The sequence below is a fragment of the Mastigoproctus giganteus genome, chromosome 6, assembly GCF_048544385.1.
Source record: "Mastigoproctus giganteus isolate SK-2022 chromosome 6, ASM4854438v1, whole genome shotgun sequence".
NCBI lineage: Eukaryota > Metazoa > Arthropoda > Arachnida > Uropygi > Thelyphonidae > Mastigoproctus > Mastigoproctus giganteus.
Window position 1 is genome coordinate 71,121,564 of NC_143580.1, and position 13,757 is coordinate 71,135,320.

The 13,757-nt window shown below is 41.2% G+C and overlaps 1 protein-coding gene across 3 annotated transcripts in view; it reads left to right on the forward strand.

The window, feature by feature from the left end:
* LOC150084401 (cell adhesion molecule Dscam1-like) overlaps positions 1-13,757 on the forward strand; it is a 305,476-nt gene that overhangs the window by 87,915 nt on the left and 203,804 nt on the right. For all 3 annotated transcript variants that reach the window (XM_090376034.1, XM_090376036.1, XM_090376035.1), the window contains exon 2: positions 10,774-11,103. In XM_090376034.1, the coding sequence (XP_090232160.1) occupies positions 10,774-11,103 (330 nt within the window). The remainder of the gene's footprint in view (positions 1-10,773; positions 11,104-13,757) is intronic.

Consider the following 13,757-nt stretch of genomic DNA (forward strand, 5'->3'; position numbering starts at 1 on the left):
GATTCATGTCTTGAGCTTGAAGGCTCTAAGGGTGGAAAATTGTTTGAATCCATGATAGCTCCTTTTGGCCCTGGGGGTTTATCTTTACCGCCCAGGTTTCCGGCCCCGCCACGGGGAGGCAGGAGCAGTGCCACGAGGTGACCAAGCGGCTGAGTTAGTAAGTTAGTACTAATAGAAAAAAACAGAAAGGTGGTTTCCCTTTCTGGGCTTCTGCCTACTTCTTGTAGTGCGAGAGAGCTACTATGCAATAGAAATCAAGAAAACGGTTTTTCAAACTAAAATAGAAACTGTTCGCTCAAATGTTCTCTGTAGAAAAACGCTTTGGAAAACGCACTAGAATCGCTTGGCCACGGAACGCTTGGCACCCGGGGCCTACAGCTGTCTGAAGTTAGGCATTGAACAGCTGTCTGTTCAATGCCTCGAAGCACCCTGGGTTTACAAAAAAAAAATTCCTATTTTAGGCAAAGTTTCCATTATCATTTTCGTTAGAACAAGAGGAGCTTTAGTGCATATAACCGGCTGCGGAAAAACTGACTAATTGTAGCGCAAGCGGTCTTCCTTTCAATTAGCAAAGGAAAAAAAGCAAGATGCAGCAGTCCTTTCCAGCGAGTTAAAGTTGAAAAAAATCGTGGTAGCAGCCGGTACACAAAACCCTGGTGTCTAATTCAAGTCTGGGAGGAAAAGGGTGTGCTGAGATTAGCGGAGAGGTCATTACGTGATTTTCTAAACAGCTGTTTAAAGTAAGGTTTGGAGTTGTCCAGATGCCAACATCGGTTGTAAATCCACAACTGAACGTACTGAGACAAATTCGCAATTAATATGTTCGAAGAATTAAATAAAGGACGGACGATTTTAAGAAATCGATTTTAGGCTAAAGAGGTCACGCGACCATTTCGATATCTAGAGGGGTCCTACTGCTGTAACAGTGCATTCCATTTGGCTCAACCAAGCAGAAAATAGCGGTTGTCTCTGCTAAGAGAACAAGTTCGATATGCCATTTTAACAGAATGAAAGCAAACAAACCGAATGCTGGACGATCAATTTCCAGTTTCCGATTAAACTGGCAAACTAAAGGCCACCTCAGCCAACTTCCGCTGTATAAATACTGCAGCCAGAGTTCGAAGACTTTGAGGTTGAGAATAAAATACTGAAATTCTAAAATCAGGTCGCCTTCAGAGGGTCATATTTTAGGGAAGTTGCGTAGAAAATAAAAGTTTTGTAAATGAAAAACAGAAATTAAAAAGAATCAAAGAATTTCCCGAGTAGTTAATACAAGGAAACTGCTACATAGTGTTAGGGGCAGGCGCCACCTGTGATTTCCCACATCTACACTGTGAAGAAATACAATAAATGCCAAGAAAGTGTTGTGTTGAACGTGCAGTATTATGTTGGGTTCTGTTCTGTGTCCTGGCATCTGGCAGCAGGTCCCTGGTGGGATCCTATTACCCTCACACACCACTAGGAGGTAGTCAGGCTGCCCATTATTCTCTGACGGGTCTCTGTCAGGGTTGCCTGAGCTTCGGGGTGGGGGGGGTAAGAGTAAGAGGATGTAGGTGAAAGCATCCCCTAAGTTGACAGTGGAGCGTTTGCCCCACCAGGCGAAAGGGGGAGATAACACCAGTAAGAGTAGAAAAGCCACGCAGCAAGAGTGCTGAATGTGAGTACTGGAGTGGTATAGACCAGGGGAACATACTCAACCATGTGGCTGCGTTAGCAAATAATCCTACCCAGGATGTTCCAGGATTAGCAAGTCGATGTTGGTAAAAGAAGAGATTTTATTTCCGATTTGGGCAAGTGCCTCACGGGTTTCTATCCCTAGCTTGAGTTGGTTGTAGAGTCCTGCGCCTAGCAAGGAGGCTCTGCGCGACTCAGTTAGTAATTTGTAATATTGTTCTTCGGAAATGAACAGGTGCTCCTGTCCTTCAGGTATGTGTGGGAGTCCAGTGCATAGTGTTCCTCGAAGATCATCATAAATTAGTCTTATATAAAAAAGTCAGTTATAAAAAAGATGGTCCTAATATGCAATTTATCCACAAATAACAGCAGGGGGTTATTAATGATTCCCAAGGTAATAAACATACGATTAAAAGAGCCATGTCCAGTTATAATATATGTACAGTAAAGGCCTGGAGAGAACCAAGGCAGTGACTTCGGATAAACAAATTTGACGTCCGGGATGAATTTTAGTAATTAGGCCCTTGTCAATCTTTTCCCTTCTTGTCTGCCAGATTTGTAATAGAATGGCAGCTAGTTTCTTCTTTTCTTGCTTACAGTCATTGTGGGAGTCGATGGCATGTCCAAAGATGGGAGCAGTAGTGCAATCCTCGGCGGATAACCTCTAAGTCAAGGGGGAGGACACCCGCAAGAAACTGAAGGGCCGGAGAGTTTACTGTGCTGAAGACCCTGGTAGTGGCGAGCAAGGTACTCCGCTGAATTGTTTCCAGTTTGCGTTTATCGCGAACAATTATTGCTCTATGATACCAAATTCCGGATCCGTATGTAATAACAGGGAAGAATATAGTTTTGTACAGGAGTATGAATATTCTCCTGTTCATTCTCCAGTCACACCTGCTCACTCGGTCGATTAAGGCTGCATCATTTCTGATTTTGACTTGAAGGCATGAGAGGTGCGGGAAGAAAGAGAGCTTCGAATCCGGGATAATAACCAAGTGTTTTAGTGAGGCTTGGATGGTAACACGGCCCAGATTCAGGCCAAGTAATTCATCGACGACGATGTTCCAGAGTAACGGTCCTCGGCCCGTTCCTCTGGAATATCGTCGTCGATAAAAGGTAACTTTGTATACATTTTGTATGCATGCCAGTCATAGCCCGCAAAAAGTGTTTGGCCACCAGAACATGTCAAAGGCCCCGGCAAAGTCGAAGATTATGAGGAGAAAGTACTTGTGATTATTGTTGGCTGCAACTTGGGTTATTTGGTAAAGAGCGGTCTCTGTGCAGCGTCCTGGGCTAAATCCATACTGCGAATTGAATTGTAAGCCAGCTTCCGTTTAGTATGTTAGGAGTCTGGTATGGCGGAGACGTTCAAGTAGCTCAGTGTTGGCAGAAGGGCAATGGGCCGGTATGAGTTAGGCTGTTCTGGAGGCTTCGATGGGTTTTTGAGTATCAACTTTAGTTCCTATTTTCCAGCTTTCTGGGAAAGATCCCCGGGTTAAGCATTTATTGAACAGGTTAAGCAGAAATTGTGGATTTACCTGGGCGGCCTTTTTTAGTATTTCTGGTTCAATCCGATACGGTCCTGGGGATTTTTTTTTTCCTTCATTTTTTATAAGGCTTGCTGCAGTTCTTCAGTGTTAAATTCTTCCTCCACAGAGTCAATGTGGTAATTGTGATTATCTAGACAAATTTGCTTCTGTTCTGTTGTGAGATGATCGGCGTCGCTGATAAAGAGTATCCAAGATATTCATCATTGATTGTTCCCATGACGTTATCATGATTCCTTGGGGTGTTACTGTGGAATGGACTACTTGGTAGTAACTTTGTACATCACTTCCCACGGGTCCGAGTTACCAGTGGCGATAACCAGCCGCTCCCATGTGGTTCTTTTTCGCTGCTGATCACGGAAGTGTATTGGTTTCTGATCCTCTTTAGGCTGAAAAAACTGCTTCATCGTACCGAGCTGAAACTTGTTGCCAAATGTCCGTTGACCCATCTAGACATAGCAGCAAATAAGTTGTGACATGATTTGCGATTCGCCTGGGAATTGAAACGCACAAATCACCCGTTTATCTGCAATCATTCTGAATTATCGTGTTCATCGCATTTTAGAATTTGTGGTTTTACTGAGCAGAAATTTTAGCAAATTAGGGAAATAAGAGAAATCCGGAAAGTGTTCGAAACAGCTTTCAGAGAATTTGCTGTGAGCAAGCTCGAAGACTTTTCAGCTTGTTTGTCGAAGATGATACTCGCTCTCGACACCCTTCGACTTCAGAAACCAATGATTCAATCTGTCGTGTTTGTGATCTGATTAGGCATAATCGACCTTTAACCATCTTCAAAGATTCTAATGAAACTGGTATTTCTTATGTGTCAATTAACTTTAATTCAAGATTTGACCTATCACAAGATGTGTCGGGATTCTGCCAAGGTTGTGCCTCCATTATCACAAAGGGTGGAGTGTTCTCTCATGTCAGGATTTCCGAAAACATGCTGCTGACCCACACTTTGTTTCTTTCATCACTTCTGTTGATGAATCTTGAATGTATGGCTCACTCAGAAACATAGGCCCAGTCCCACCAATGGAATATTTCGTGATCCAAGGTCCATTATCAATAAAATGTGAAGATCACGCTTTATCGTGTTTTTGAGTCACCTTATTCATCAGGATTTATCCTGCATGATGAAACAGTGAACCAGAAATACTATAAAACATGCATACTCAGCGCCTTCCGTTCACTCACTGTAGTCCCCCATCTACTATACTCGCCGGATGGGATTCTGATTTATTTTTTATTCCCAAGTTTAAAGCACCATTGTCTGGTCATAGATTTACAAATACTGAAGCCATTATTCAGAAAGCGACACAGGAACTATTATCAGTTCCAAAATAAGCCTGTCAGGAATTCGTCTATCAGTTGCAAAACCGTTGGAATCAGTGCAAACCGGTTCAAAGAGAACTACTTCGAAGGAGATCCAGTCTAATAGAAGCGGTACGCTCCATTACCTAAAGTTCAATCACCAAACTTTTTGATCGTACCTTGTAAAAGCTAAATGCCAAGTTCACTCATCATTTCTGTATATAATACTGATGTTTCATAGTATCTACCAATTCCTCAAATTCAGAATATTAAATATTCAAATACATATTCTCATTCCAGTTTGTCTGAAACGTAAAATAATGAACCAATATATACTCCCCACCATGACTTATGGAAGTGAAACTTGGGCACTCACCAAAAGAATAGAAGAAAGATGAGAACTACACAGCGAAGAATGGAACGAATTATATTGGGAATCAGACTGTTAGATAAGAAGAGAAACACATGGATTAGGCAGCAAACTCAAGTAAAGGACATTCTTATCAAAAGTAAAGAACTAAAATGGTCTCTTGGGCAGGACATATAGCTCGAAGACATGATGACAGATGGACTAAGAAAATAACAGAATGGTACCCAAGAGGAGCTAGAAGAAAACGGAGATGGATAGATGAAATTCATGAGTGTTTGGGTAGTAAATGGATGGCCAGTGCTCAAAACAGAAGGAACTGGAAAGTTGCTGGAGAGGCCTTCATCCTGCAGTGGATTGAAAATGGCTGATGATGATGAATTCTACAGGGCTCAAGCACTTTTTACACGACAGTGCTTCTGAATCCTACCGGTATATAAAAAAAAACTGTATAAGTTGTTATTCGCAGTACTATCAATGTGTTAATATGTAGTTCACTATCAGAGTGCTAATATTTGCACCAGCATTTCTCTAACCGGTATGGAATAGTCCTGAGTAGCTGCACATTGTTCCTAGAACAAGGAGGCAGATGAGAAAGAATATTTCTTTAGAGGAATAAACCCTTGAAATACAGAACAACAGCTACTTCATCTGATGAAGGTAAACTTTTACAGATATACGAGAGATTAGTTCGCACTTGCCAAAACATCCCCGAGTAGTTCCTCTGTTAGAATAATCTTTTTGGTACCTCTGTTTGCGACATTATTTAGCACGCTCTTGAGAGAGAGAAAGAAAAATCCATACTGTTATTGAGATTATCTATTGGGTAACCTAGGTAACGTCACTGTCTCGGTTGCTTCGGTAGAAGTGGCTCGTGGGACAATAAGAATCTTCTATCTATCCGACTGTTATATCTTACAGCTTGTCCGTCTCTCACCCATACATCATCAGTGAGTGCCTTCGAGCATCTCCACTGTTCTTCTCTATTGGCTTCTCTTAATCATCGTCACGGACGATGTGCAACGCTACTGGTAACGCAACATATGATAGGGAAATTTGATTTGTACTGTCCATAGATTGGGACAGTATAAACCGTAATATATGACTAATTTATGCTTACGATTTTTCCCGAAGGCTTTTGAACACTACATTATAAAAACAACACAAATTCTATTTTTATCAGTACAGAGACGAGACAATTTCCTAGTTCTACTCGTGCGAAACACTTAAGGGGAAAATATTTGCGAATTGGCAGGCAGAGTCGGAAATTATTTTACTGCAAGGGTTGCAGGCCGCATCCTCCTCCTCCTCTCGAGGGGCTGTTTATGTTTTTAGGATAGATTTACAACCCTGAGAAGAGTCGCGATCAGTTAATACTCGGAAAACCTTGGCACAGCCTAGAAAAATCCTCACCAAAAACGCTAAGAGCCACCCTCTGGACAGCAGTAGCTAGGGGGAGGGGGATGTATGTTTACATTCAGATGTTAAGGCAGGGATATGTGTTCGGTGGTTACATGGAGCACACGTATTCTTAACCTGAAACGTACAGAAATTGAGTGTTTTTTATTTTACATACTTTAAAATTGTGGAATACTGGAGAGTCCCAAATTAAGGGTATTAATTTATCAAAAAGTGCTGTAAAAGAACTTGAGAAATATGTACAAAAATATAAAGGATTGAGACAGTCCATCATCGGTTGTTGCTCGCAGTAACTCTTCAATCTTGACCGTCTTAGCGCTCACTGCCAGGAGTCTTTGGAGTAACAGATGCCAAGGGAACCAGTGACGGCTTCATTTTATTTCATTTTGCATTTATCATGTCATGGGAAGCATTGTCGTGGCAATTTTCCTTCTGGTGGTGGTGTGCTTGTGTCGTAACGATAGATTTGTATGTGTCCGTTAGCTTCTGGAGTCTGTATATATGCTGTCGGCAGAATTTATACAGATCGATGGCTAGATTGTTGATCAAATCTACCGTGTTTCCTGGGACATGCGTCTCAAGCCTTTGAGGTTGTTGAAACAGTTTCTGAGTGAGCCTTAGGTCCACTTGATTTGTTCCCGTAATGCGGGGAGTTTATCAGGTCAGTGATATCAGAGGCGTCAAGTCGGCCTGTGATCAGTATCGTCAATGCAAGAAGGTTAGCGTCCACAATCCGTTGTTTACATGGGATAACTTAGAGATTAATGTATAGTTGGGCCCTAGAAATAGTGTACTGGTTTCCAGTCCGCCAGTTGAGCCATTTAAGAGCCAATATTCTACGCTGAGGAACTTGCTAAAGTGTGTTGTGGGGGCAGAGGACCAAATAGTTGCTGCATAAAGAGGTATAGTGTGTTCGTGTCTAACGGCACCAGGGGTTTCCCCCATCTCCGCGTTGCTTTCATTGTAGGTGTACCAGTTCACTGGAAAGGCCAGAGATTTAAGAGTGTATGAATTTTGTAAGTGTAGTGTCGTGTACCGTTGTTCTTCTGGCCATTTAGCCGCTAGACCTCTGCTGGGGCCGAACGTTATCCACACTATGCCTCGTGGAGGCAGACCAGGTACCCAGTAATTTCACGTTTTCACTCTGGCAGGTCCTGCCACCTAATTTCCTGAGATTTCAGTGGCAAGGATCTAAAAAAAAAAAAAAAAAAAAAAAAAAATGTTAATTACTTCTCCATCTTTCAGTATTTTCTATTAATTATTTTTAAATCTTATTATATTTTTGTATCCTGTTTCTGCAGCCTTGCGCATTCAGGTACATTTATTTCTCTTTCTTTTCTCTTACATTTCATACATAGTATATATAAAAAGTAAAAAAATAAAAAAATAAATAAAAATAATAATTTAAGTAGTCGCTGAAAGGTTAGGCAGAAAGGGGCGTTCGATGGTGTTTAGGCAGAGTAGGGGAAGATACTGAAGACAGGGGGAAGTCAGAAATATGGAGGCAATAGGGAAGGCGACCCCAGGTCAAAGTTTTAAATTTGTATTTAGACTGTGTGGGATTACGCTGTGAAAGTGAACAGAGTAGGGGAGAGACTGTAGTCTGGGGGGAGGAAATAGGAAGTAAGGGGTCGATAGAGGAGGTGACCCCTGTGGTCAGTGGGGCAGGCCCATGTCCCACCAGGAGGAAGGCGAGGAGGGGAAGAGACAGTGAAACCATCTCCTCCCCTCCCCAGGGAAGTGAAAAGAAAGTACCGTGCAAGAGAGCACAGATATAGGATCTTCTGTGGCATTGGCAGCAAAGCTGCAATGAGGTCAAGTCCATGGTAGCTCTTCTATTTACCGTATTTCCCCATGTATAAGACGCACCTTTTTTCGAAAAATTTGGGGTTTAAAAACAACTGGGTGCGTCTTATACAGTGGTTGTAGATTTTTTTTACTTGCATTTCCCGCTTTTTCGCGCTTGTTGTCTTTGCGCTCATTGTTTCACACTTGTTACCAGTATATTAGGTTACGTTTGGCCACGTACTGCCCAGAAATGGCTCAGAAAAGATTTTCGTACAGTGCTGAATTCAAGTTATGAGGAGTTGTATGAATTTTATGATGAATAAAACTTGAGTTCAATAACTTTATGTAATACATTTTTTTTATTTTTTTCAAATTTCGGGCCCCAAAATTAAGGTGCGTCTTATACATGGGGAAATACGGTAAGTTCTATTTCTTCTAAAAGAGATGTCAACTTCTAGGTCATTCCTAGGACAAGTCCCGTACTTGCAGTTCAGGTTGTTGAGTGGCATTTCCTATTTTCCTCAGTGTATGGCAATTTGCACCCTTCTCGCGAAGAGGTCCTGGGCGAATCGTGATAATGCTTTATAATCTTCTTCCGTTTCAAGGAGGAGAAATTCTTGTCCTCTTGGAAGATATCTCACTTTTGTAATTAGAATACATCTTAGATCTTCGTAGATGGGACAGTCAAACATAAGATGGTTCCTGTCTTCTATTTCTCCACAAGTGCAATGTGGATTGTCTGAGTCTGAAGCCAGCGAGCTTTGAATTGAAGGGGCTATGCCCTGTTATTAAGTACGTTGTATGAAGTCCTGGGAAGAACCATGATGGTGATTTCGGGTATACTCTTTTTCTGTGGAAAAAACTTGCGGGTGATCTCTCCTTTGGTGGTACCGGCCCATCTATTTTGCCACTCCTGTAGCAGGTGGTTCTGTAGGCGTACTTTTTCTGCCTTCCTATTATTAGTGGGATCAGTTGTAAAATTCAGGATGGTAACTGGGACTCCTTTGGAAAGGTATTAGAGCATTCCAGTTCTAATCATAAAGACGTATGGGACAGATACATCAAAGAACATATTTCTTTACCAATTCGGCGTCAGGAATCCCTGTTAGTTCTGGCGGATCGCTTACATAGCGGAGTATATTTTTGTTTTCTGGAGGTGAGCCTGGAAAGTCAGCCCCTCATCCAATACTAATCCGAGAACCTTGTGTGCTTTAACTTTTTGAATGGTTGATCCATTGATGGAAAGATTGAGGCCTGACGTAGCCGAGTGGTCAGGAGCGAGAGTGCATAGCACGCGTTCCTTGAGTGGACCGGGGTTCAAGCCCATGACTACTGAATACGATAAATACAATACTTGTATTGACCATTTATTGTAAACTCTACTGACTTGGTTGTCGTGCCGGAGTATAAACAGAAAATTTATTTATTTCATTGCGTGACTTCTTCCATTTGAAAGACATTTGAGTTGTCTTTGCTTGGTTAATCTGTAATCCGATTGAGGCCAAATATTGTTCAAGGTGATGGGTCTTTTTATTTTCCTGCAAGGAGTGCTAAGAACCTGATTTTGGTCAGAAGATGTGATGCAAAGTTTCAGGTCATCAGCTTATGATTGTAAGTCAGTATGGGATGCCAGGAAGGGCTCCAGCGCTGCGGAAAATAGAGTTGATGAGACGCCGACTCCTTGTGTGACACCCCTATCAATAATGCATGTTGTCCGAAAGCTACGATGTGAGATGAGATGTCTATCCTCCAGGATTGATTTAATAATCCTGAGAGTTTCTCCTGTGACGTTGAAGTAATGCTGGAGAATGGTGATTAAAGCTGCTATGTCTATTTTGTCATAGGCCGGTTTTATATCAAAGAAAATAAAGCTGCGTACTGTCGTTGAAGGCTTTCTGGATTCTAATAAGGATGTCCAGGAGGTGGCTATTAATAGATCTCCTCCCCCTTAGTCACGGTATGGAGATACTGCGGCCTGTGATTGAAACAGTGGTCTGCAATGGAGGGCTGAATTTTTTTAAAATATCTTAAGGAACCCACAGCTGATGGCACTGGGCCTGAAATCTTACGGCTCTTTGGGACCCTTCCACTTTCTAAGATTTTATTGAAAATATGGACTAGGAGGTCTATAATATATGTACTACAGATTTAATTAGGAACAGAGGAAATCGGTCTAGTTTTTTATATTATCGTCAGACTAACTGCAGTGCGCATTATTAGAGTCTTTAAGTAATAGAGGTCAGATTAAAATAGAGATTATTATTGATAAGAAATAATTAAGGAAACTAAAAGTTTAAACGTTTATCTTAAATCCGGATCGTATCCATTTATTCTGATATGAGCTTATTACGCACTCAGTTATCATCCACACGTGAATCCTCCTCCAACAATTGTTCAAAATGGACTGATCCAGCGTAATAAAATCTCACGAATTAATGATTTTAATGTTAAGCGTGTATATAAACTTAACGATAAACTTCTGAAGATAGAAAGAAAACTCGATTTTTACACACGGAGTTTACTTCAGTTGTACTGAGAACTGATGAAATAAGAAATTTCTGGTTACTGTGATTTAGATGGGTTGTAATATCCATGTTATGAACTGATAAGTTTGCTTTGTTGATCCCTTATAAAACTTCTTTGTTTCTTTTTAATTCCTTCTAGTGTGCAGCTCAACTGTGGGTATGGAAGAGGCGCGTGAACTGAGGTTCGCGAGGGAACCACCGCACAAAGTTGAATTCTCCAACAATACTGGCACGGAGGTTCGGTGCACCGCCGAAGGAAATCCAACCCCTCACGTGACCTGGAAGACGAAAGAAGGAACTGTTGCGACCGATGTATCGGGGTTGAGGTTCCTGCGTCCTGACGGAACGATAGTGTTTCCTCCATTCCCCGCTGATGAGTACCGACAGGAGATCCACGACACGTTCTACTTTTGTGTGGCCACCAATGCCATCGGCAGCATTGTCAGCAGAGACGTTCAAGTACGCGGAGGTAAGAAACACGAGAAATAAGAATGCATTGTGTGTGTGTGTGTGTGTGTGTGTGTGTGTGTGTGTGTGTGTGTGTGTGGACGCGCGCCCTCGCACGAACGCTCTTCTCCTATGCTGGATTCGGAATCGATATGTCCCATTGTACAAAGAAAGGAGACTGACTTGGATGGCTGCAGGTAATTTTTCACTCTTCAATATCGAAGCTCGCACCATTGCTATTGTTAGCCGGTTTTGCGCACAATGTTGTTGTTGCAGACACCAGAGCAACTGGCATTTAATATCGCTTTAGGCCTTTCATTATTAGATGGATGTACGCAATACGGTTTTTATTCTATTTATCTATTATGGGACCTGATTATTACCAACACGGCGAGTTTAATCTCCTCGGGGCTTAATAAATTCTCTTTCGCCAGCTGTACTGCGTCTGTTTGGAGCGTCAGGAAGAAACACAAAGATTAATAAAATGGAATTTATTTGTATAACAGGCTGGAATAAAATAATATCCTTGTTATGAACTGATAAAAATTTTAAAAAGTGGAAACGGACCTTGTAATGGAAATATGGTCTTTGGGACACGTAGAGCAGCCGTATATTAATCAGCATATTTAGAGCGCTTATCGTGGGAGCCGAACAACCAATTATACTACCATTTCAGGGTTTGATAGAGTTTTCACAACCAGCATCTCCAATAACTACAATATTGGAGAAATCATTTTCTTATTTAAATTATTCTAACAATACTTGAATGGGAAACTAGCTTGGGAATTTCGCATATTCTCGTTTAAATAAAAGAAATATTTAAAATTCAATATGAACTTTTCAATATCAGGGGAAAGTTATAATTAATTATTTATTCTGGTTGAAAGTAATTCGGTATTAGACACGCTTAAAGTAGGGTTGCTTATCTCGTATTTTCCCTTTAGAATATGGCGAATATCTTAATATTCTTTTCAGGTTTCCCGAGTTTGTTTCCTTTGTCTATTGATCGACCAGTTCAATACGGTTAATGGTTTCAGCAAATGTAACTGCTGACGCATCTCTTTTAAGTTTTCAGGAATCCACTATTTACTGAAGGAATATTGACCTTTATTTTTCCAACAATCAATGAGCCTCTTATACACCATCATAGAAACTACATGATTACTCCGCTCTTTCAAGTCACGTGGAAAAATATGGGATTTATCCCTCACGCGATAGCCCAGTTGGTAGTTTATTCTCCCGCCCCGCTTTTATGAGGGGAAAAGCCCATAATTTTTGTGGATTTTTTTTCGTGCTGAAGCGTTAAATCCAAAACAATCAACCAAATTCAAAACATCAAAAATTTAAATGGATGCCCATAAGATTTGGGACATGAACCATACGTGCCATCCATGTATCATTATTATGAGAGGCATAAAAGGAACTGCGTTTATACTGATAAGCGAGCAGACCAATGAAATAGAGTAGATGGATCCAGGCGTTGAGCTCAGCGAATCATCGTAAAATGGCATATTAACAATCAACCTGTTCGTCCATTTCAGGAACACCCTAGATCAACGGTGCCTGACGTTATCACCAAAGAGAAGCGCCATGACGATGCTAAAGCCAGAAACGTTCGGGTAGACCGCAAAAAAATTGACGGAAAAATCGGAGGGTGCTCGGTGCAATGGGAATGAAATGACGTCAGTCCTCATTGAATAATGTCAAACAAGAGTCAGGAGGCCGCAACAACAGATATTAAAACAAAGATGTGTATGAAACTGCATAACATCGCATTTCCCTGGAGAGATGCAGGACAAACCAAACATAACAGAATCAATTGCAAGGCATCGAGTTGTCTAGTGCACAATCCATCCGAATTGGTGCATGGAAATAACATTGGAAAGCTATTATGGAGTAATGAATCACGACACACGATTTCCCGATATAATATCGGTTTTTGGGTTTGCCAAATAAATGAAAATAAATTTCTGTTTCTTCTGTAGACAGCCGAGGCCATTGTTCACAACGAACAATGCATTTTTTGTGACAGCATGCGGCTCAACTTAATCACTTTGTGGCTGCCTACCCTGAATCACAGCCGAGCGAAATGAGCGGATTGCCCAGAGATCATGATTTACCACAATGTGTCGTCCCAACTGAAGTTTGGTGGAAGCGTTGTCACCACCTGGTGTTTCGCGTTCTTTAGGCTTGCACCATTGGTTGTCATTCCTGAAACAATGAATTTCATGAGGTACATTGGTATTCTGAGCAATTCTGATCTTCCTATACTGCAGCAGCATATGGGGAAGGGCCGTTTTCTGTTTCAGCATGAAAATGCATACTTGAATTGGAAGTCATCTTCGGGCCAGATCAACACACACGCAATCAGTAAGTACCCTCTGTACTGCAGGAGAAATGAACAAAATATCACCTTCCTATTATTAAAAATTAATTCGGGGTCTATGAACGAAGGCCCAGTGTGTAATTAAGACCAAATATTATATCAATAAAATGTTCTTTGAAACATGCAGATATTCACTAAAGTTAAAAACAATAGAGTATACTGACCTGCTAGTTAAAATAAGAAAAAAAAGAACAAAAGAGTAACACCAACTGGCTAATTAAGCCTTTCAATATTCATAGATGCCACCTTCACTATTATTAGGTATTTATGTATCCAGAAAGAATTTCTTT